We start from the raw sequence: 25,020 nt of genomic DNA on the forward strand, positions 1-25,020 counted from the left end.
AGGGATCAGTGCTGGGGCCTCAATTATTTACAATATATATTAATGACTTGGATGAGGGAAGTGAATGTACTATCGCCAAATTTGCGGATGATACAAAAATAGGTGGGAAGGCAAATAGTGAGGATGATACGGAGCCTACAGAGGGATATAGACAGGTTAAGTGAGCAGGCAAAAAAGTGGCAGATGGAATATAATATGGGAAAATGTGAGGTTTTGCACTTCAGCAGGAAGAATAGAGGAGCTGAATATTATTTAAATGGAAAAAGACTGCAGAAGGCTGCAGCACAGGTGGATTTGGGAGTCCTTGCATGAATCCCAAAAAAGCTAATAAACAAGTTCAACAGGTAATAGGGAAGTCAAATGGAATTTTGGCCTTTATTTCAAAAGGAATGGAGTATAAAAATTGGGAAGTCTTGCTAAAATTATACAAGGTACTAGTTAGACCATACCTAGAATACTGTGAACAGTTTTGGTCCCCTTGTCTAAGGAAAGATATACTGGAGACTGGATATATTGGAGACAGTTCATTCACTAGGTTGATCCCAGGGATGGAGGGATTTTCTTATGAGAAGAGGTTGAGTAGGTAGGGCCTGTACTCATTGGAGTTTAGAAGAGGCAACCTTATTGAAACATATAAGATTCTTAGGGGGCTTGACAGGGTAGATGCTGAGAGGTTGTTTCCCCTTGTGGGCGAGTCTAGGACCAGAAGGCATAATCTCAGAGTGAGGGGTCACCCAGTTAAGATAGAGATGAGGAGGAATTTCTTCTCTCAGAGGGTTATTAATCTGTGGAATTCTTTACCGCAGAGGGCTATAGAAGCTGGGTTGTTAAGTATATTCAAGGCTGAGATAGACAGATTTTTAATCAGTAAGGGAATCAACAGTTATGGGGAAAAGGCAGGAAAGTGAAGTTGAGGATTATCAGATCAGCAATGATCTCATTGAAGGATGGAGCAGTCTTGATGGGCCGAATGGCCTACTTCTGCTCCTACATCTTATGGTCTTATATTTGGTGTCATCTGCAAATTTAGAAAAAATTTTTTGATCATCAGTATCATTTTCCTCCTCCACCTGTTCATCTTCCACCACTGCCCTGAGGTGTCAGCTGTGGCTCAGTTCATAGCACCCTCGCCTTTGAATCAGAGGGTTGTGGGTTCATGTCCCACTCCCGGAAAACCAAGAACTGTGATTGTACTCAAAAGAGTTGCAATCTGTGACTGTTGATAACTCAAAAGAGTTTGTTTCTAGGAGGTGTCAGCTGTGGCTCAGGTCATAGCACCCTCGCCTTTGAATCAGAGGGTTGTGGGTTCATGTCCCACTCCCGGAAACCAAGAACTGTGATTGTACTCGAAAGAGTTGCAATCTGTGACTGTTGATAACTCGAAAGAGTTTCCACCACTGCCCTGCCAGGTTGCGTTTCTTGGGTATCTAATAGGAGAAAAACACAAGTCTGGGGTTGTGGTGAAGGGATGGAGTAGAAAGCAAGGGGTGCATGCTTACACAATATGCAGCTTGTAAATCAAAAGAGATTTTGGGAGGAGGAGCAATTGAAATGTGAGAATGATGATTAGGTATGAAGATACCATCATCTTCAATGTTTTCATCCCCACCTCTGGCCACACCTCAGTCATGGCCACTTCTGTGACGGACAGCACTGTCTCCTCCAAATGGGTAAGGACATGCTGGCATGTCTGTGTCCCACCAATTAGGTCCTGCTGCCTCCAGTTATGCACCACCTTGTAGTGCAAGAGGGAGGAAAGTGTGTCACTGAGTCAAGTGTAATGTGGGTGATGTGGCTTGTCATATTTGAACAGCTGATAGTGTGTGTAAGCTGTGGATGTAAGGCTTGCAGCAGTGCCAAGTGTGTGAGGGTGAGGTGAAGATATGAATGTCTGGTATGTGCTGTGATTAATAGAGATTGTTGGTAAGTAAGCAATGGGTAGTGGTGTATTGAGCAGTGCTACAGCACTAGCTTGTGCTGTAGTTGGTAGGATATCACAGTGGGATGATGCCAGAGTGGGAAGGTAAAAAACGCCAGCCCTCAGTTCTTCCAATGGAATTAGTGGCAAAGGTTAATTTGTCTCAGGCTTCCCAATCTATAGAAATTTAAACCCTCTGATCAATATAACACCCTTCACCCTAACCACACCCCGCCCCCCCCCCCCCCCGGCCCCGCCACCTTAACCACCCCTTCACCCATTATCCACTTTATGAACATAACTCACAAACCCTATTATAACTGTTGGAAGCCATTGAGTAGCCCTTAAACCTCCCCTAGTAAACAAACAGACTCTTCACACTAGCTGTGTAAATGGAGCATTTCTAAAATGATTAAGCAATTGGATTGCAGCCTAGAGGCCATAAAACTCCCCAAGTAAATAAGCAGACTCTTCAAACCAGCTGTGTAAACAGAGTCAAGCATTTATAAAATGATTAGGCAGTTAGATTGCAGTCAAGGGTGGATAAAAGTTCCCAAGAAAATAAACTGACCTCAGAACTGCTGTCTCAGCAGGTGTATGAGGTGAAATTTGGTAACACAAGGATTAAATATAAAGATATAGTTATCATTACCAGACTGCTCTTTCAATAGTGTGAAATGTACTCTACCTTGCTATGTATGAGATGAACTTCTTTAACTCATCGGAAGACTTTTCCACATTTACAATGTTGATTTTTTTTTTACCTGACGGCTTACCAATTGGCAGAAGTAACAAACTGGCAAACATTGTTTAATGGGTAGTTACAGCTTCCGATCACAGCACTGGTGTGAGTCACCTCAATGAACACAGATACAACCCATGCTACAGCGTTTCAAGATGACCTGGAATGGAGACAAAACCATTTTACCCACTTTTTAACCTTTTTTACTTCCAATCCATCGTTCATGCCTCCACACAGCTGCTAAAGCCTGGCTGCCTCCCTGAAAATTACCGGAGACAGGCACTCAAGAGCCCGCAACGGTGTTGATTGCCTCCTCCATAGGAGTGGCAGGGTCCAGGACCTGCTCCTTCCCCCACGCTCATGAAAATGGTTGAGGTTGAAAACGGAGGTGGGGTCCCTGGTCGCGCAGCTCAGTGGCCCTTTTTTTTGGTGCCATCTCAGGTTCCATTCAGGACCATGAAAATCTGGCCCTCAGTTTGTCACCAGACAACTAATTCTGCATGAGATGGGAAACATCTCAAGAGTGCAGGTGAACTAGAACTATTTATCATAAGTACAAGTTTCTGAAATGAGTCCAACAAAGAATCATCAGCAATGATATTCTTGCACTGCTAATAGCAGTGAGAATAGATGCACCTCACAATCCCCAGACAAAGAGTCTCTTTCCTTTATAGCATTGTACTGTGATAGAGTTTCAACTGTGCCTTTAAATTAGCACTCTAAAAGCCATGCACTTTTGAGAAATAATTATATTTTCAGTAATAAACACAAGGAATGAATTTTGTTGAACTCATTTATATTAAACCAACAATAATTGTCCTTCTGTAAATGTTATACCACAGTAGTTTCAACTGTCTATTTATCTCAAAGATTTAGGATTGTCAGTGATGCATACATGTCAACCGTGGAAACTGACAAAATAAAAAAAGGAAGAGCATTAATACACCTTTCACAACCTCAGGATGCCCAAAAGTGTTTCGCAACCAATTGATTATTTTTGAAGTGTATGTAGGCAAAAAACCTGACAGTCTTCAAAAACTGGAGACCGTAAACAGCCCTTAAGGCCCTCTAACCTGTGAAAATGACTTCAGCTGAAACTACGTGGATAGGGGCTTTTCATAACTCAGGCTGCAGATGTACCCAGCATTCCATCACGTTCATGCAGAGGACAAAACCTAAAGTACACAAAAGTGCTGTTTGCAACGATGGTATATTCACAATTTACTGAAGGTAAGTATGAATGCTGGAAGAGTGAAAAAGTTCATTTTCCAAGGGGATCCAAGTATCTTTCCAGAAAATAAATATTTTTGTACTTCATTCAGTGCATTTTCTGAATTTTTGGCACCTACTGTCTTTCAATCCAAAAATAAATTTATCCTGGAATGGTTATAGATATTTTAAGTATGAAAAAAGCATTTCTTCTGACTTCAAACAAATTCACAGGATCAAGTAAATCTAACGCCAGATACAATATGTAAATTTGTGAATTGAAATCTTTCCAGCTCATGCTTACAATAATGCAAAGGAACAGTGCATTTTAAATGCAGTCAACAAACCGACTCATTATTGGATCTGTCCCTGTCCTTAATCCCATAACAGCCTAGAGCAGGTGGAGATTATGTGAATTAAGGGTATGCTGATTTAACTATTTTAAATAAACAACTGTTTTGATCCAGACAGTGCAGGCTCTCTCTCTCTCTCTCTTGCTCCCTCTCTCTGTGCTTACTGTATGGTAAAAAAGTGACCTCCACCGGCAGCATATGAACAAACTGAAAACCATTTCACAGTTACGGAACATAAATGGACAATTATAACTCAACCACACTCAGGCCAACTGTCCCTGCTATACATCATAGCAATGCACTGTAACTACATTCTACATGCAGGGATCTCACTGTAATTCTCTCAATTGCACAAATCTCATCACTGTTCCAAACCTACACCCTCTTTTATTTCCAAACACTGGCGACTATGCAAGGAAAGTGACAGCAGTGGTTAAACAAAGCCAGTTAAGGTATTCACATCAGGAACAAATGGCTTAATCCAAAAATGCGTCGGCAACTCTTCAGCCTTGAAGAAATTAAACTTCAAATAAGGAAACTTCTGGACATGCTCCAGAATGTTACTTTGTGAAGAAAATTATGTTTTAAGTTGAATCTAACAGCTTGTTGCTTTACTTACCACCTTCAAGGGACAAAAATAGGTGAATGCCTCTGTGATTGCAACTCTCAGAAACCATGGGCCGAGTTTTTTATCCCGCAGGCAGGCGCTCGCCCGACCCAAACGGGAGTAAATGGTGCGCGATGACGTCGGATGAGCGTCCCGACGTCATCACGCACTCGCGCGATATTTTGCTCAGCGGGTGCCAGAGCGGCGCCCGCTATTAATTAACAGGCCACTTAAGGCCCTTAACAGTCCAATTGACTGATTTTTCCTCTGCCTGTACGATTTTCTGCTTGTCGCACGGGCAAAACAGGCAGGTGGCCAGCGGACGTTTTCACAAACTTCATCCAAGGACGGGATAAAAAGGGCCAGCAGCATTGCCAGTGTGAGTAATGAGCAGTTTTGGAGATAGTTTGCAGCTGGTTGCTTATTGGTACTCGGCAGCTTAATTTCTGTTCAGGGCTTCATTCTGAGCATTTCCAGGTTTCATTTCAGGACTTATTGCTGTCTGCCAGGCCCCCAGAGGATTCAGACCGTGTGGGGCCTCTCCAGGTATCAGATAACCTTCCCTTACCCTGGTAATGGGGATTGTGGTCTCCGCTGGAGGCACCTCCTCTGAGGAGGAAGAGAGGGGCAGAATGGAGAGGAGGCCAGGTGTTCCTATGCAGCTCCCAGGGGTGGGACCTGTGGGAGGAGAGGCACAAGGGGCGCAGGACCAGCAGGTAGTCCAGTCTCCCAATCAACTGTCCACAGTTGGGTCAAGCTGGTGACAGAAGCTCTGTTCAGGTGGTTACTGACCTTTATTCTTTACCTTACGGACGAGGCCAGCCAGGTTAAGCAAGCCCGAGGCTTTGCAGCGATTGCTGGGTCCCCCGCATCCAGGGTGCAATCGACTGCACAGATGTGGCCATCAAGGCCCCAGTGGATCAGCCGGGTGGCTTCTTCAACAGGAAGGGATTCCACTCCATGAATGCACAGATAGTGTGTGACCACAGGATGCAGATTCTTCAAGTCTGTGCAAGGTACCCTGGCAGTTCCCATGACACGTACATCCTGAGACACTCCCAGGTGCTGAGGCTCTTCAGTTATCCAGCCCGACTGGATGGATGGCTGCTGGGTGTCAAGGGCTATCCATTGAAGAGGTGGTTCATGACGCCTCTCCACCACCCAAGAACAGAGGCAGAGAAGCATTACAATACGAGTCAAGCCTCTACAAGGGCAGTGATAGAGAGGTACCATAGGTCTTCTCAAGATGTGCTTCCGATGCCTGGACTGTTCAGAGGGAGAACTAGAATACACTCCAGAGCGGGTGTCACTGATAGTGGTTGCGTGCTGCGCTCCCCACAATCTGGTACTGGCAAGGGGGGACCCACTGGAGGAAGAGGATCTCGACACAGCTGCACAGGCCAAAAATGATGAGTCCAGCAGTGAGTCCAAAGATGATCACGGTGAGGAGAATGCTGAGGGCATGGAGCCAGACCTCGGTAACATCCAGGGAGTCAGGGACACCAGAGATGCCTTGATCCAACGCTCCTTCAGCTAGGCTACCAAAGATCAGCTTCAAATGCATGCCTAGGCTGCCTCCTCCATCCCGGATGTCTGAAAGGACAAATTCATTTGGACACACGGAACACTCAGTGTCTGTGCAATAAGGTTCAGAGCCACCTATGTCCAGCATTACATACTGATGTACCCCGTACCAATAAAATAAAAAGGTGACGCATACTCAGGCCATGATGACAAAAACAAAATTTTTCTCATTTTGACAATTCCAAACTATTTACATAAACTTCTCTGGTCTTCATTCCCAGACCAGTATAGATAAAGTAAACATAAATGAACATAAAATCACCCATGACTTGTCCCTCTTGTGCTCATGGTGCCTTTAACTTAAGTTTGCAAGTGCTACGTCTAGGTTCTCCACCCTCTCTGGCATCGGCTTTGGAGACAGCCAGCTGACTCTGCTGTCTTGTTGGCCTTAATGACCTTGGCAGTTGTCCTGTAGCCAGTGGAACCTGTGCTGGCCCCGCCTGGGAGGGAGCAACCAGTGCCACAGCTGGCATTTCCCCAGTCACCGCAGCCAGATTCTGTCCCTGAAGCTGCCTCTCCATGAGAGTCACCACTCTCAATGCAGGAGGCAGTGCGCTCAGCCATGGTGGTCAACTCCATGTTCACCCTCCGCATGGACTCTTCCAACACGGAGACCATGGCACGCAGACCCTCATGGGTCCTCCCGCACATCTCACTGGACATCCAGCATCTACCGCCTAATGGACGACTCCAGAGGCTCATCATCAGCCTTCAACTGAGCACCATCCTGGTCCCCAGCAGTCCTCCAACTGCTGTCGCCCTGGGCACTCTCTGCCTCCGCCTGCTCCTCAAGTGTTTGTGAAGTGCCTTCACCAATGTGCACCGATACACTAGCCACCGCTGTAATGCCCACCGAGGTACTGGTATCTGTGCTGGTGCCTGCTTCAGAGTGTGGGTGTTACACAAGTGCAAATGACGCCCGGTGGTGCTCTGGTGTCGGGGGTGGCCTTTCAGGGTCTGGAGATCGGGCACCTGCTGGCAAACATAAAAGGGAAAAGAAGGACATGACATTAGTTAAAGTCATCTCACAGTCACTGCGCATGCCTGGCACCCTGGTGAGACAACAGAGACCTGCATCATGATGCATCTTTAATGATCAATGGGGACTCCAGATTCAAAGCTCACATCAATGAAGAGACTACGCTAGAATGGTTGCTCAAGCTGAAACTCTCACCTCTGTGCACTGCACTTTTACCTTCGTCTGGCACCCCAGCCTCTCCATGCCCGGTTGCACGTGGGGTGTGCAAAGATGATGGTCAGTTTCAAAGCTGAGGCCCAGTATATGTGATAAGAATCTAATATCGACTAAAAGTGGGATGAATTCCAAATTGCACATATTTACATAGAATAAAACAGAAAACAAGAATGAGTTCAAATTTTAATCTTAATCTTGGAGTTCATCTGATCTTTACATTGTCAAATTAAACGAGTGAAGTGAACATTCTTCAAACCCTTTACTACCGAATAATTCGTTTTTGTTATTGTCCCATGCATGCGAATGATTATATAGGAATAAAGTTGCTCCTTTTTCCCATAACTTTCCAGATTTTTACATGGGCAATTTTGGACCATAAATAGTAAACACAGATAAAAGTTCTTATCTATTTAGCATATGGTCATGTTTTTAAAATAAATCAATTGCTCCTCTTTCTCACATACGCACATTTATCTCTCTCTCTCTATTTCTCTTTGGCCTTTGTTTCTCTCATTTTTTTGATTATATGGAAAAAGTCCACAGATTATAATATGTTTGGCTACTGGGTTTGGGAAAACTCCAAAACTGAGAGCTCTGCCATAAATTGTGTAATCCCTGGTGTCATTCTAAATCAATCCTGCTGCCATTTCCTGATCTTTTTCTTGAAAAATCCCTCTTATTCTTTTCGAGGAGGAGAACGTACTGCAGTGAGTGTGACATGGGATGCAGAACTGATTTATGAGTTTTAATTACATTTTCCTTTTTCTTTAACATTTGTTTACCTTTGACCGTGGGGGTCATTCTAATTTCCTGTTATAAAATAATGAATGGAGCAATAAATATCCCACCAGTCATTGCTATTGCTGATAGTATACTGTTAACTGGTTGCATCCATTAGTTTACATGTAATTCATTTTGCGCGCACACTTCAACATGAGATCGGTGTGCAGTAACCTGGTCTGGTTTGCCCTGCTCTGATTGCACTATAAACAGCAATGGCATGTATCTCATTAATATCTGGAGTGAACTGGACTAGGGTTACCCAGGAGGAGCATAATTCAGCCTTGCAAGCTAGTAAATATTGGATTGCTTACAGAGCATTCTTATTTAACTGTGATTTTGTTTAGCATGGATTTGGTTTTAAAATGATTTATTTTTGTAAGAAGTCAAAAGTTATCTAAATGGCTGGTGCCAAAATTAGCTGTGGTCTTCCATGATTTTTCCTTTAATATAAGAGTGGTAAACAGTTTGTTCTCATTACTCATTCTCAACTTATACTCCACACAGTGCCTATCATTTTGTTCGCCAAAATGCCAAAGGCAAAAAAAATTGTTTCCAAAGATATTTGTTGGATTCACTAAGGTGCAGCAAGGCCAAGAAAAACCAACAGGTGGTAGTACCGAGGGGAAGCATCCTGTTTCTTTGATACCTTATTTAGATGTGGTTTAAATAATTTCTGTGGCTTAGCTGAACTACATGTAGTTATTTATTTAACTAACTTAAGCCTCTTTTGCACTAATGAGTGTGCAGGGTAGAGAAAGCGGGGCTTACAATTACACAATTTGCTTGGTATTTCTTTTCTGCAATTTCTCAACCATTATTTTAAATGAGTCCGGTTGATTATTCATCTGTCATTTAATTTCCTTGAATTTGCACTGCCAATGAGCCTGATGATGCATAATTGTTTTACTGCCATTTGCACTGATGGCCCTTGCTTTTTCTGGTTAACTTGTTATGCCAAAAAAGCTGTTCTTCTACCACTGTGCCCCATTGCAGGGCATTTTGCATTTACGTTACCTGGAAATGTACTTGTTTAACGCCTTCCATCAATTTTTTGTATGATTGCAAGTTGCATAAGTAAATGTATTAGTGTAATGGCAAGGGATAAAATGTTACTGAATTCTCAAACTAAATGTGATTCTGACTTTCCCCCTTCAGGAGACACCATGACTATTTTAAACACTGCAGACTGGTTGCTGGGTTGCAGCACCCCCGCCTCTGCAACAAGTATGACAGATTATGGTACAGTGCATGTGCGTGTTAGTGTGGAACATGAGTGCAGTGCTTCTGTCTTCCTCATTCTCTGAAAGCTTGTACATTCTATCAAATGGTGATAAACAAATAATAGCAATAGCATGGAACTTGATAGTAACAGAATGTTTGTGTTTTTCTTACAATTGAACCTGTTGTCATTCTGATCAATTGCTCACTGTTACATTTTTAAAGTAATTTAATTAGGTGCTCTGAAATAAAAACAGAAAATGCTGGAAATACTCAGCAGCTCAGGCAGCTTCAGTGGGGAGAGACACATAGAGTTAGCGTTTCAGCTCAATGACTTTTCATCAGAGCCTCCTGTTAACCGTCATAAGGAGAGAACTGGAAATGCTTGCTGGTGATTGCACAGTGTTCAGGCCTATTTGCAATTCCTCAAATAATGAAGAAGTTTGAAATCATCATTTCTACATTCTTAACAGTCAGTCATATATATCTACCCTTTACAACAAAAACTGGCTCCCTGCACCGAGAATATCTCACAAATACAATTGAATCAAAACAAGTATTTGATTCTTTTCACTCCAACTATCAACATTCTGGCCTGAATTTTCATAAAGAATGAGGGGGTCTCTGGCTTCGTCAAAATGGCTCCAGAGGCCCGATTCCAGAATTCCGCCCCTGAACCTGGCACACAACATTTTCGCTGGGAGGGGAGAAAATTAGGACAGGTTGTATTTTCTGTATCCATGGTTCACAGAGGGAGCTGCACATGTAAGAGTGCAGCTGCCTTCAAACAGATCCAATTTTCAAAACTGGGATGTCCAATCCACAACTTGGGGCTTTAGGCCCTTTCTTATTGGAACTCAAGCTCATTGGAATTGTCAAGCTGTCAAGGCATTTATATCTCCTTGCCTTTAAATCTTTAAAAAAGACCACTCAGAATTAAAAAAACACCACTGCTTGCTATTTCACTCTCTCTGTTGCCATAAGCCTGAGAGCTAACATTTTAAGATTTGTCCTGCATGACTGATTTCACAACCTATCATTTTTTAATATTCTTTCATGGGACTTGGGCATCGCTTGCTGGGCCAGGGTTTTTATTGCTCATTCCTAATTGCCCATGAGAAGGTGATAGTGAGTTGTCTTCTTGAACCACTGCAGTCCATGTGGTGTAGGTACATCTGCAGTGCTGTTAGGGAGACAGTTCCAGGATTTTGACCCAGCGACAGTGAAGGAAGGGCGATATAGTTCCAAGTCAGGATGGTGAGTGACTTGGAGGGGAACTTCCAGGTGGTGGTGTTCCCATGCATCTGGTGCCCTTGTGCTTCTAGATGGTAGAGGTTGTACGTTTAGAAGATGGGGTGCCTGTCAGTTCACAATTTGATTGACAGTTCCAAATGGTTATAGTATTCGATCTGGAGCTAGGAATACAAATGCTTGTTTTTATAAGGGATTAAGCACTTAAATGAAATGCTTGTTTTTATAAGGGATTATGTAGTTGCAGCAATAAATGTAGCGAATGGGTTTTTATGAATGAGAGTGTTTTTTATAAAAAATAAAGTCTGCAGTAGGCACTTAATACTTTATTTTATTTCATCTCAGCATGGGTCCTGTTGTCTGCCCATGGCGGATACTGAGTGAGTTGGCAAGGAGTGTAAAGTCAAAGGGTGGCCTGAGTTGGCTCTAAGTTGGCATAGGGGACATTAAGGGCCATGGCAAGTAGAGGGGCATAGTTTGGCATAGGGGCTATAAAGGGCCATGTGGCATGGATAGAGGGGAATAAGTTGGCATGGAGGCTATAAGATGCCATGGGAGGTGTTTGGGGGGCAAAAGTTGACATGGATGGGGAATGGGGAGCGTGTGGGGAGCTGTGAAGGCTGGAGGGTGTTTTTTTTGTTTTATTGGCTCATAACTTCTATTCTCTGGGGTGTTGTACCCAGGATGTGCTGGGGGACACCCCACCCTCCCCCATCAGAAGTCCCCATGTAAGGATTGGAATGCAACTGCCCAGGAATTTCCAGTGGGCAATTACCCTGCCCTGGGAACCATCTGATACTCCAATTTAAGTCGCAGACTTCAGATGGTCCTGACTGTTTTACCAGAGCAGTTACCCAGGAAAACTTAGAAGAATTAAAACCACTTCTAACTTTTAGGTGACTATAATACTGACCCCTGGACACCCCACCCCAACTATCCTCCTCCCCCCTGCCCCACCACGACAGTACCTGCCCACCTCCTTGCCTACCCTCTGAACTTGCTGACTTGGGAGCGAAAATTCAGGTCTGCCTTTCCTTTAGTGACACCAACAACAACTGACTATGCAGAATCCAGGTGGTGGCAGCAATGGAGAGAGAAAATGAGTTAATGGTTCATTGTCGATGACATTTTGTCACCGTGAATTGTCAGTTCTGCTTCTCCCTGCACAGATGCTGCCTGATCTGCTGAGTATTTCCGGCATTTTCTGGTTTTATTTCAGATTTCCAGCATCTGCAGTAGCTTGTTTCTTAATTAGGTGTTCATTCTTTGTTGTGGCCCATATCTACTCTGTACAGCTGCAGTAGCAATGACATCATACATTTACCCAGGACCAGAGAACCTAGTTAAAATGTTTGAGTTAAGACAGGGATGTGTTTAATTTGGGATGCTCTTATGCATTGAATAAATGATGTGAATGCCTAGAAAGCCATCAGGCAGTGGGGGTGTACCCACCTTTGTTGGAACCTCATGGAGTAAAAAGAATTGTTCTTTTGCCCACCATTCCTCAAACATTTTCGAATTTCAGCAATGTAATTAGGGGCATGTTTAGGCCAATATTTCATACATTTCAGTGGATTCCCAAGGGTAGGCAAAGAAGTCATTGCTTGAGGTCACAGCACTTGACAACAGTTAGTGGGTTACGTCATGTCATTTGTGCTCAGCCCAAAGACAGGTCCTTGCCTTATTGTCTGTTGATGCTTCATCGTGAGCTTTTTTTACCCATTGCCTTCCACCCTCAGGGGCAAAGACACTGGTCCCAAATCTACCTTAGCTGGAATAGGAATTGAACCCATGCTGTTGGTGTTATTCTGAATCACATGCTAGCATCTAGCCAACTGAGCTAACCAGTCCCAGTTAGTGGATAATACTGTTTATTTAATGAAGATTGACCAATAAATTCTACATTATAACATTGTCTTCAAAAAATGTGCAAATAAAAATATATATCCCAGATCTTTAGATTTGCTTAAAAAACAACTGGATACAAAAATAATCCTATAGTTCCACCATGCAGAATCTCTGAGGCATTAAAGACTTTTCCAATATTATGTTGCATGATGTATATTTTGCATTTAAATTATCCCAAAATAAGAATGTTACTGCAACTTGTATTGTTTGAATGTTTACAGAAATTGTATTTTCTATCTGCATGGAATTTGAATTTTGAGCATTGAGCTAATCTCTAGAAGACAAAAATTGGCTCCCAGCCTCTTGCAAACTGGAAGTAGGGAATGATGCACATGATGGAATAGGTATGCACAGAACATGAACCTCAGTTTAAGAATACTGGTGAGCTGCAGGATCCTACTACCTGCCCCCAGCTAGCTTGTCAGAAAATTATGGATGAATTTAGGCTATTTCGATGCTGGAAGTGGTCCTCAGGTGGGGCAGTGAATGCAGTGATCAGGAGAGGGAGGAGCAGGAACTGGCAGGAGTGCTAGTGAGCTAGTGTGTGCATTCTTGTCTCATCCTGGCTGCACAATAGGGCAAGTTTGAAAATAGTTTACAACCAAAAACTTACCTGTTCTTCGGTGGTCTGCAGCAGTTGCTTTTAATGCAAGGACACTGACTAGGCTGCTGAAGAACTGTCAAAATTAGCAAGAGAGCAACATGTTCAAGGGTCTAATGCCACTTTCAGGCTGATGCCAGGGACTCTTTTAATCTGCCAATCAAAACAACATGTTTCCGATTTTGTTTGTATGTCCGCCATGTGCAACAGGGTCCAATTTTGCCCCCTAGAATCCTTTAATTATGTGTGTAAGAATATTTTTGATCTGGTTTTCAGAGTGTTGCAGATTTAATTTGAGACAAAGATGCAACAGTTGACCTTTTGTTGAAATATATGAGCTGCATTATGTACATACTGGAATTCTGCAATGTTACAGGAATGACATTACAGTAGCACCATCTAAGATTGAGTGCAGCACAAAAAAAGAAACAAGTTTTAAGAATTAGTATCTTAAAGATCATATGTTTTGAAAATGAAGTGGGCTCAACCTTCAAAGGCTGTGCTTCTAGAAGCAGGGTTTCCTCAAGGGACACTTAGATTCTTCTCAAATTGGCAAAGGTAGCCTGGAGGACGAGTTTATGGAATACAGCATATTCGAGATAGATCACCCAGAATTATACGTTATGGAACCAACTAGTAATTAAACTATTTTAACTCTTGTTTTGTACAATGAGTGTTTTAGAAACCAGCAAAGGATAACCAAAATAAAAGCAAAATACTGCAGGAATCTGAAATTGAAACAAAATACTGGAAATACTCAGCTCAGCAGGTCTGGCAGCATCTGTGGAAAGAGAAACAGAGTTAATGGGTAGAATTTTACGGCTCTGTCACAGCAGGGGTGGGCCTTAAAATGCGGTGAGCCATTCAAAAGCCCATTTACTTCAGCAGGACCATAAAATCCCACCACCTTAAAATTTGACCAAGTGTTTTGAGGCCAATATGACTCTTCTTCAGAAGTGAAGTGTCAAATTCGGCTCAAAACTTTAACTTTGTTTCTCTCTCCCACGATATTCAAAACATTGACAAAGAGGGAGAAATTAGATTATAAGAGTAAACTAGCAAGAAACGTAAAAAGATTGTTAATGCTTCTACAAGTGTATGCGGAGAGTAGTAAAAGTAAATATGCTCCATTAGAGATCGAGACTGGATAAGTTATAGTGGGAAATATGGAAATAACAGAGGTGATAATCAAATATTTTGTATCTGCCCTCACTGTAGAAGACACACAAAGCATATCAAAAATAATGGAGAACCAAAGTGCGAATGAGAGCGAGGAACTTAAAGTAATTAATATCAGTAGAGGTAAAGTATTAGAGAAACTAATAGGGCCGAAAGCCAACAAATCTCCTGGACCTGATGGCCTGCATCCTCAGGTTCTAAAAGAGGTGGGCGCATTGGTTATGATCTTCCTTAGATTCTAGAACAGTTCCAGCAGATTGAAAAGTAACACATGTAAATCACTATTCAAGAAAAGGAGAGAGAAAATGGGGAACTACAGGCCATTTAGCCTGATACCAGTCATCAGGAAAATATGGGAATCCATTATGGAGGAGGTGTTAACAAGGCAATTAGAAAATCATAATATGATTAAGCAGAGTTAACATGGTTTTATGAAAGGAAATTTATGTTTGACAAGTTTATTAATTTTTTTGAGAATGTAACTAGCAGGTAGTTAAAGGGAATCAGTGGATGTAGTATATTTGGATTTCCAAAAGGTGTTCAGCAAGGTGCCACATAATAAGTTATGATACTGCTCCTGGAGTTCGGGTAATGCATTATGAGTAGAGGATTGGTTAACAAATGGGAAGTAGGGAATAGGGATAAATGTACTACTTTCAATTTGGCAGGATATAACTAGTGGGTTTCAGTAAGGATCAGCGCTGGGGCCTCAGCTATTTACAAAAATGTGGCAATTAGATGTATCCAACTTTGCTAATGATAGAAAGCTAGGTAAGCTGTGAGGAGGACACAAAAGGGGGAATTTTCACTCACCTGACCCGCAGGGAGCTTGTTATTCAGAATGTCGGGGGTAAACCACTATGCTGGGGTACCCAGCTTGACTGACAACCAGACAGTCAGTCAGGGAGTCGGTACCTCTTGGACACAGCTGGTTGATTCACACCGAGATTGGGGTCGTAATCGGGAGGAGATAGAGTGGTGAGGTAAGAGTTCGGGGCAAACCTAGGGAGTGGCCAACCTGGGGAAGGGTAGGGGGGGTGGGTGGAGGAGGAGGAGAGGATGGAGGTTGAGGCCTGATGGGGAGGGGACAAGGCCTCGGAGTAGGGGGAGTTCAGAGGTCCCAGCAGATGGGGGGAAATTGGAGGTCTCGGTGTGGCATGTGTACAATGAGGGCCTAGTGGGGGAAAAGGCAGGGAGGATTGTTGGATTGGAGTGGGGTGGGATGGTGGTGATGGAAGAGGCCTCATAATAGGGAGGAATCAGGGCCTGGTGACCAGAGGTGATGTCAGGAAATGATTCGTGGGGGGGCCTCCAATCACAGAACCTCCTCAGGCAGGTACCTGGATCAAGGGGTATGTGTGATAGTGCTTACGTATGTTAAATGGAGCCAAACCAGATGGTGAAGTACGAAATAAGAGGCGAATCTTTTCTTTGAGAGTACGTTTATTCATAGGGTGCGGTATTACAGTTCTCTGTCTCTTAAATACCCACCCAGTATCCCAGCTGACTCTCTTTATATATGCTCTCCATCCATAATCAAACAATGCCCATCACCTAACAACATAATCAATCAACCATTAACCACCTAGTGGATCTACCAAGGCTCATCCTGAGGAAACTGCCGGGTTCCCTGTGGCTCAGGTTAGCCAGCCAGCAGAGGTAAAAGTTCAAAAGCTGCTTGAAAATGAGGCTTGCATTTTTTTTTTGTTTGAGTGGGGGATTTAAAGCCGCAATATCTGCTTCTTGACCAAAACTTCCTGTCCAGTTAAAGTGGGAAATGGGTGGGTTTGGGTCTAGAAGCAAATTTTTCTAGCTTTAACCCACCACCACTCAATCAAAACTTACCAGTTGTTTTCAGTTTCCCCCCCCAAAAGAGTCTACAATGGGATATACGGAGGCGATGGCGTAACGGTATTGTTGCTGGACTAGTAATCCACCTTGGCCTGGCATATCCCCCACTCTACCATTACCACCAAGCCAGGGGATCAAAACTGGTTCAATGAAGAATGCAGGAGGGCATGCCAGGAGTAGCACCAGGCATACCTAAAAATGAGGTGACAACCTGTAAAGCTATAACTCAGGACTACTTGCGTCCAAACAGCATAAGCATTAAGTGATAGACAGAGCTAACTGATCCCACAAACAACAGATCAGATCTAAGCTCTGCAGTCCTGCCACATCCTGTTGTGAATGGTTGTGGATAATTAAACAACTCATTGGAGGAGGAGGCTTCACAGATGTCCCCATCCTCAATGTTGGGGGAGCCCAGCATATCAGTGCAAAAGATAAGGCTGAAGCATTTGCTACAATCTTCAGCCAGAAGTGCCGAGCGGATGATCCATCTCGGCCTCCTCCGGAGGTCCCCAACATCACAGTTGCCAGTCTTCAGCCAGTTTAATTCACTCCACATGTTATCAGAAATAGCTATACACAAAAATCAGGACAAATCCAACCCAGCCAATTACTGCCCCATCAGTCTACTCTCGATCATCAGTAAAGTCATGGAAGGTGTCAGCAACAGTGCTATCATGCAGCACTGGCTTAGCAATAATCTGCTCACTGATGCCCAGTTTGGGTTCCGCCAGGGCCACTCAGCTCCTGATCTCATTACAACCTTGTTTCAAACATGGACAAAAGACCTGAACTCCCGAGGTGAGGTGGGAGTGACAGCCCTTGATGTCAAGGGTGCATATGACTGAGTGTGGCATCAAGGAGCCCTAGCAAAACTGGAGTCAATGGGAATCAGGGGGAAAACTCTCCACTGGTTGGATTCATACCTAGCACAAAGGAAGATGGTTGTGGATGTTGGAGGTCAGTCATCTCAGCTCCAGGACATCACTGCAGGTGTTCCTCAGGGTATAGTCCTTGGCCCAACCATTTCCAGCTGCTTCAACAATGACCTTCCTTCCATCATAAGGTCAGAAGTGGGGATGTTCGCTGATGATTGCACAATGTTCAGCACCATTCACGACTCCTCAGATTCTGAAGCAGTCCACGCCCAAATGCAGCAAAACCTGGACAATATCCAGGCTTGGGCTGACAAGTGGCAAGTAATATTCACACCACACAAATGCCAAGCAATGATCATCTGCAGCAAGAGAGAATCTAACCATCACCCCTTGATGTTCAATGGCATTACCATCGCTGAATCCCCCACCATCAACACCTTGGGGGTTACCATTGACCAGAAAATGGACTGGACTAGGCAGATTAATACTGTGGCTTCAAGAGCAGGTCAGATGCTAGGAATCCTGTGGTGAGTAACTCACCTCCTGACTCCCCAAAGCCTGTACACCATCTACAAGGCACAAATCAGGAGTGTGATAAAATATTCTCCACTTGCCTGAATGAGTGCGGCTCCCACCACACTCAAGAAGCTTGACACCATTCAGGACAAGCCAGCCCGCATAATTGGCACCCCATCCACAAACATTCACTCCCTCCACCACCAACGCACAGTGGCAGCAGTGTGTACCATCTACAAGATGCACTGCAAGAACTCACCAAGCCTCCTTAGACAACACCTTCCAAAGCCATGACCACTACCATCTAGAAGGACAAGGGCAGCAGATACATGGAAACACCACCACCTGGAAGTTCCCCTCCAAGTCACTCACCACCCTGACTTGGAAATGTATCACCACTCCTTCACTGTCACTGCATCAAAATCCTGGAATTCCCTCCCTAACAACACCGTGGATGTACCTACACCTCATGGAATGCTGCAATTCAAGAAGGCAGCTCACCACCACCTCCTAGAGCACAATTGGGGATGGACAATAAATGATGGCCTAGTCAGCAACACCCACACCCCATGAACAAATAAAAAAAGTGAGAAAGTCTTGCTACAGTTGTGCAGGGCTACAATTGTAAGACCACAACTGGAATACTAACTGTGCACTGTTTTGGTCTCCTTATCTAAGGAAGGGTATACTTGCATTGGAGGCAGTACTGCAAAGCTCTACTAGATTGGCTCTTGAAATGAGAGTGTCATCCTATGATGAGAGGCTGAGTAAATTGGGTTTCCACTCTCTGGAGTTTAGAAGGTTGAGAGATGATCTCATTGATTCTGATGGAAATTGACAGGGTAGATACTGATAGATTGTTTCCCCTGCCTGGAGGGTCTAGACTGAGGAAGCATACTCTCAGGATGAAGGGTTGATAAGATGATTGTGAATTGTGAATTTTCTACCTCTGTGGGCTATGGATTCTCAGTCATTGAGCGTGGTCAAGGCGAAGATAGGTAGACTTTTGGACTGCAGGGTAACCTAGGGATATGGGAATTGAGCAAGAAAGCCAAATTGAGGTTCAAGATTAGCCATTATCTTTTGACTAGTGGAGCAGGCTACAGGAGCCTGCTCCTGCTCCTGTTTCTTGTGTTGTGCTAACACATTGGGCAGGATTTTACCGTCGGCGAGCAGGGGCGGGGCCCGCTCGCCAATGCGTAAAATGATGCGGGATGACGTCAGGCGGAACTCCCGATGTCACCCCGCCCCATTTAAATTTTCAGGAAGGCGGGGTTGCAGCAAAATCAGCTGCGCGCCCGCTGACCTGTCAGTGGCCAATTGAGGCCATTGACAGGGTCAAATAAGTAATTAAAGGACTTGCCTGTCCAACTTTAAGGTTGGCGGGCAGGCCAGGAGCCCCGGTAGCAACTAGAAAAAACATGAAACCTCATCCACCGGCGGGATGAGGTTTCATGTTGGGTCTTTTAATTTTTAATAAGGTTGTTATGGAAATTATGAACGTGTCCCAACTCATGTGACATGTAAGGGAATTTTTTTTTTCTATTTTTGATATTGTTGAAAGTAGTGGCGATCTCCCTGAGGCAGCACCTAGGATTCCCCCCCGCCTGCACAGGGAACACATAGCACTTCCCTGTGGACGTCACGCTGGGCGGGCCTTAATTGGCCTGCCCACATAAAATGGCATTGCGCCTCCGATCGGGGGTGCTGATCGGAAGGACGCCCGCACGCGCCCACCCATCAACCGATGGGGGGGAAAATTCTGCCCATTAACTTCAATTTGCCGTTTTGCCAGGACCATGATAACAATATTTTAAAAGAGGTATATCTGAATATTATGTCTCTGGTTTTCTGCCAACACTTATCATCTCGTGTTGGCAGCAGAAAGGCAGCTTCCGTAAAGTAAATCGAACCTCCAATTAATTGAAACCTGCAGTCTGGGGTCTGCCAAATTAGGGCAAGATTTTGACTCATTCAAAACACAGCCATTTGCATAATATTTCTTTTCTTCATCTACCTATCTTAACTATTCCTAAATGTCAACATTTATTCCTAAATTTTGCTTTGATCACTAACCTTGGTAGCACATTGCACAGCCTTTGGTATAAAACAAAAATCACCTTCACTCTGCTCTAAATCTTTTAGGCCAGGATTTCCCGGTCAGCGAATTGAAGTCATTGAAGTAATTAGTGGACCTGCCCGTCCAACCTTAAGGTTGGTGGGCAGGCCGGGATGGCGGGCATGGGAAAATGCATGAAACCTCATCCACGGGCGCGATGAGGTTTCAGGTAGGTTTTTAAAAATGTAATCAAAGTGCCTTTGAAAGTGATGGACATTTCCCAACTCATGAGACAGTGTCACATGAGGGGACATGTCAGGGAATTCTTTTTTTCTCTATTTTTAAGATTTTTCACTGTGGAGTCGATCTCCCTGAGGCAGCACTCAGCCTCAGGGAGATGAGTGCACTCTTTCGTGCACATGCATGGAAGAGCGCACTCTCGGCTCGGAATGTCCCCCCCCACCCCAACCCGCACAGGGAGCGCATAGCGCTTCATGGTGGATGTCACGCTGGGCGGGCCTTAATTGGCCCGCCCACACAAAATGGCGGCATGCCCCAGATCAAGGGCGCCGATCGGAGGCGCGCCTCCGAGCGGTGCACCTCCACGCACCCGGTCCTCAACTTCCCCCCCAAAGGGGGGAAAATTCTGGCCTTAGAATTTATTTTATACCTGTGTCTCCCTAATTTAGACCCCTCAATCACTGATACAGACTAATGCATAGAAACTAAAACCAATACATTTCTTTACAATGCACAGAATCAGTAAGACATTGCAAGAAATTAAAATCAATGTTTATTACAATAAACCTAGAAAGAGTTAACCTTTGTTTTACACAAATAGTCTAAGATTTTTGGATGAAATAGGCTTTCATATTCTGATATCATATATAAATGACCTAATTCCTAGTGAACCGAATTTCTGGTAAACCTCACACTGAGAAAAGACGCCAGTATATATTTCAGACCAAAGGTCACTGATTAAACAGCTGCCAATCAGCCAAGATTAAAGACACAATGGTGAGAAATGTTTGCATTTCATACTAACAAGCAGGTGTTAATAGCTGAGACATCAACTAGCTTCCTGTCAGACATACTCCTGAATAGTCCAGCCATTCATGTTTCCAACCCCCTACAGCCTATGGACTTCCATGCATATTGTTTCAAAGTGAGGTTGCCCTCACCACCAAATAATCATTCCACAAATCAATTTCTGAATATGGGCAATGACATTGAGGAAGAAAAGCACAACTGGCTTCTCTTCCCACTTCTGCACTGTTACCTCTATTGTCCCCCGAGAATCTATCCTTGCCCCGCTCTATTTTACATCTACATGCTACCCTTTAGGAACATCTGAAAACACAAGGTTAGTTTCCATGCCCAGCTCTTCCTTAACACCACGCTCTCAACCCCACCTCCCCCCCCCATTATCTCTAAATTTTGTATGACATCCAGTAGTGGATGAGTAGAAATTTTCTCCAGTTAAATATTGGGAAGCCTGAAGCTGTTGCCTTTGGTCTCCATCACTTCATTCCTTACCCACTGATTCCATCCCTTTCCTGACAACTGACTGAGGCTGAATCAGACTGTACACAACGTTGGTATCATATTTTACCCCAAGATGAGCTTCCGACCACATATCCACCTCATCACTAAGACCATTTATTTTCACCTCCATAATGTCACCTGATTCCACCTCGCCTCAGCCCAGTTGCTGCTAAAAACCATCATGTAGGCTTTGTTTACCCCTTTGTTACCCCAGCCTAGACTTGAAAATTCCAACTTATTGACACTCCCAGTTCCACCTTCCATTAAGTTGATGCCATCAAAAACTAGCACCAAATTCCATTCACCAATCACCCTTGTGCTGACTGGCCTACATCGGCTCCAGGTTAAATAGCACCTCAATTTTAAAATTCCCATTTTTGTTTTCTAGGCCCAAACCTCTGGAATACCCTCCCTACACCTCTCCAACACACTTTTGTCCTTTAAAACACTACTTAAAGCACGCCTTTGTGACCAAGCTTTTGGTCATCTGACCTAATACCTCCTTTTGCAGCTTAGTGTCATACTTCATTTTATAATGCTCCTTTGAAGTGCTTTGGGACATTTATTTCAGTAAAGGCACTGTATAAATATAACTTATTATTGTTTTCAAATCCATCCATGGCCTTGCCCAAACCTACCTCTGTAACCTCCTCCAGTTCTACATCCCTCTGAGTTAGCTGCGCTCCTCCAAACCTGATCTCTTGAGCCTCTCCAATTTTAATCGCTCTACACAGGCAGCCACACTTTTAGCTACCAAGGCTCTAAATTCTTGAATTTTCTCTGTAAAACTCTCCACCTCTCTACTTCTCTTTCCTCCTTTAAGACCTGAAGGCATTAAAGCCTATCTCCTTATCTGCCCTCAGAATCACAGAGTGCAGAAGAGACCCTTCGGCCCATCGAGTCCACACCGACACGTGAGAAATACCTGACCTACCTACCTAATCCCATTTACCAGCACGTGGCCCATAGCCTTGAATGTTATGACGTGCCAAGTGCTCATCCAGGTACTTTTTAAAGGATGTGAGGCAACCCGCCTCCACTACCCTCCCAGGCAGCGCATTCCAGATCGTCACCACCCTCTGGGTAAAAAAGTTTTTCTAAACCTCCTGCCCCTCACCTTGAACTTATGTCCCCTTGTGACTGACCCTTCAACTAAGGGGAACAGCTGCTCCCTATCCACCCTGTCCATGCCCCTCATAATCTTGTACACCTCGATCAGGTCGCCCCTCAGTCTTCTCTGCTCCAACAAAAACAATCCAAGTCTATCCAACCTCTCTTCATAACTTAAATGTTTCATCCCAGGCAACATCCTGGTGAATCTCCTCTGCACCTCCTCCAGTGCAATCACATCCTTCCTATAATGTGGCGACCAGAACTGCACACACTACTCCAGCTGTGGCCTCACCAAGGTTCCATACAACTCCAACATGACCTCCCTACTTTTGTAATCTATGCCTCGATTGATAAAGGCAAATATCCCATATGCCTTTTTCACCACCCCACGAACATGCCCCTCCGCCTTCAGAGATCTGCTATATGATTTGATGTCAAATTTTGCTGTGAAACACCTTAAGATATTTTTCCACATTAAAGGTCCTTATAATTACAAATTATTGTTGCTGTTCTTTAGCCAAGGTAATATGATTACAGTCTCAGTAATATGCCCATTACCTATACAGATATAAAATAGAACCAATTACGAGGAAAAAAACAAGCAAAGCAGAAAAATGAAAATAGGAAATGTAGTAAATGTAGGCTAACAACTGTCATAGGGAAAATGTGGAATCCATCATTAAGGAAGTAATAGGAAATTTAGAAAATCATAAATCACTAGGCAGAATCAACATTGTTTTGTGAAAGGGAAATTTTCTTTGACTAATTTATTCCAATTCTTTGAGGCAGTAACAAGCAATGTGGATAAAGGAGAACCAGTAGATGTCGTATACTTGGATTTACAAAAGGCATTTGATGAAGTGCTACATCAAAGGTTACTGTACAAAATAAGAGCTCATGGTGTAGGGGGTAACATATTAACACAGATAGAGGATTGCTTAGCTAACAGGAAGCAGAGAGTAGGGATAAATTGGTCATTTTCAAGTTGGCAAGCGGTTACTAGTGGTGTGCCACAGGGATCAGTGCTGGAACTTCAACTATTTTCAATCTATATCTATCACTTGAATGAAGGGACCGAATGTATAGTTGCTAAATTTACTGATAACACAAAGATAGGTAGGAAAGTAGGTTGTCAAGAGGACTGAAAGGGTCTACAAAGGGATTTAGATAGGTTAACTGAGTAGGTACAGCAAATGATTGGGAAGGCAAATGGAATGTGAAAAGGAAATCATGTATAAACATAGGGACATGTTGCTACAGTTGTACAGGGCCTTAGTTAGACTGCATCTGGAGTACAGCAATGGGTTTTGGTCTCCTTACTCAAGAAAGGATATAATTGTATTAGAAGCAGTTTAAATAAGTTCACTCAACTGATTCCTGGAATAAAGGGGGTATATTATGAGAAAAGGTTGAGCAGATTAGGCCAAACCCTTTGGAGTTTAGAAGAATGAGAGGTCATCTTATTAAAACGTACATGATCCTGAGTGTCTTGATGGGATTGATACTGTGAGAATGTTTCCACTTGTGGGGGAGTCTAGAACTAGGAGGTATAGTTTAAAAATAATGGGTCTCCCATTTATGATGGAGATGATGAGAATTTTTTTCTCTCAGAGGGTCATTAGTCTGTGGAATTCTCTTCCCCAGAGAGCAGTGGAGTGTGGTCATTGAACATGTTCAAGGCTAAGTTAGATAGATTTTTGATTGACAAAGAAGTCGAGGGTTATGGAGCGCAGACAGAAAAGTGGAGTCGAGGCCATAATCAGATCAGCCATGACCTTATCGAATGGCAGAGCAGGCTCAAGGGGCCGAATGTCCTACTCCCGCTCCTAATTCTTGTGTTCTTGTAAAATATGGCCCTTTTAATTCTGATTGATAGAAGCCAAAAGAAATCTATTAATTAAAAGGAATCATGGGATAAAGGGAATCCCCAAACCATGTAATAATAATGTTAATGAAATCTGACCTTATCCACTGAATAAACTAAGTAGACTTAAAAATACACATAAAACCATTGAAAAAATATTTTCAGACTTTCTTCTTCAAAGTGATATGCGTCATCCATTACTGTACAAAAAATGTATTTCAATCATTAATGTTTGAAATCCCTGTTGCCTGACATCATTTGCTGTCATGAAAATGTTCAAGGGATGGATTTAAACCATCTTGTCACACTTGAAGTCATTCAGCTAAATCCTGCACATTCAAACTATATTTCATTAAATGCAAACATCATTATACTATGTGCTGGAGTCCAACTCAAATGTGCAGCATTCTGCAGAGTTGGCCAGTTCAGTACCTGTACTATATTTTGTGTCATTGCCTTCTCCCATGTATTAAGGGAAGCCTAAGTTATGTAAAGGTTCAGTACACATTTCCAATTACATGAAATTTATGTGCATTCATTATGATCCTTACTTTAAGGAAAAACAATAATTAGGTTAGAAATCAAAATTCTCTGGAAAGCTGTAAATGTAAAACAGACCTTATGTTGTCATAGTGTCATTATTGCT

General features: G+C 43.4%; 1 protein-coding gene across 7 annotated transcripts in view; it reads left to right on the forward strand.

Annotated features, from left to right (window-relative positions):
• Positions 1–25,020, forward strand: part of eya4 (EYA transcriptional coactivator and phosphatase 4) — a 460,934-nt gene that overhangs the window by 272,341 nt on the left and 163,573 nt on the right. Inside the window, exon 5 of one of the 7 annotated variants that reach the window (XM_078542404.1) lies at positions 9,547–9,615. The exons of the other annotated variants lie outside the window; for them this stretch is intronic. Coding sequence (XP_078398530.1) covers positions 9,547–9,615 — 69 coding nt within the window. The remainder of the gene's footprint in view (positions 1–9,546; positions 9,616–25,020) is intronic. 7 annotated transcript variants of the gene reach the window in all.

The sequence above is a fragment of the Cetorhinus maximus genome, chromosome 5 (assembly GCF_964194155.1).
Source record: "Cetorhinus maximus chromosome 5, sCetMax3.hap1.1, whole genome shotgun sequence".
Classification (NCBI taxonomy): Eukaryota; Metazoa; Chordata; class Chondrichthyes; order Lamniformes; family Cetorhinidae; genus Cetorhinus; species Cetorhinus maximus.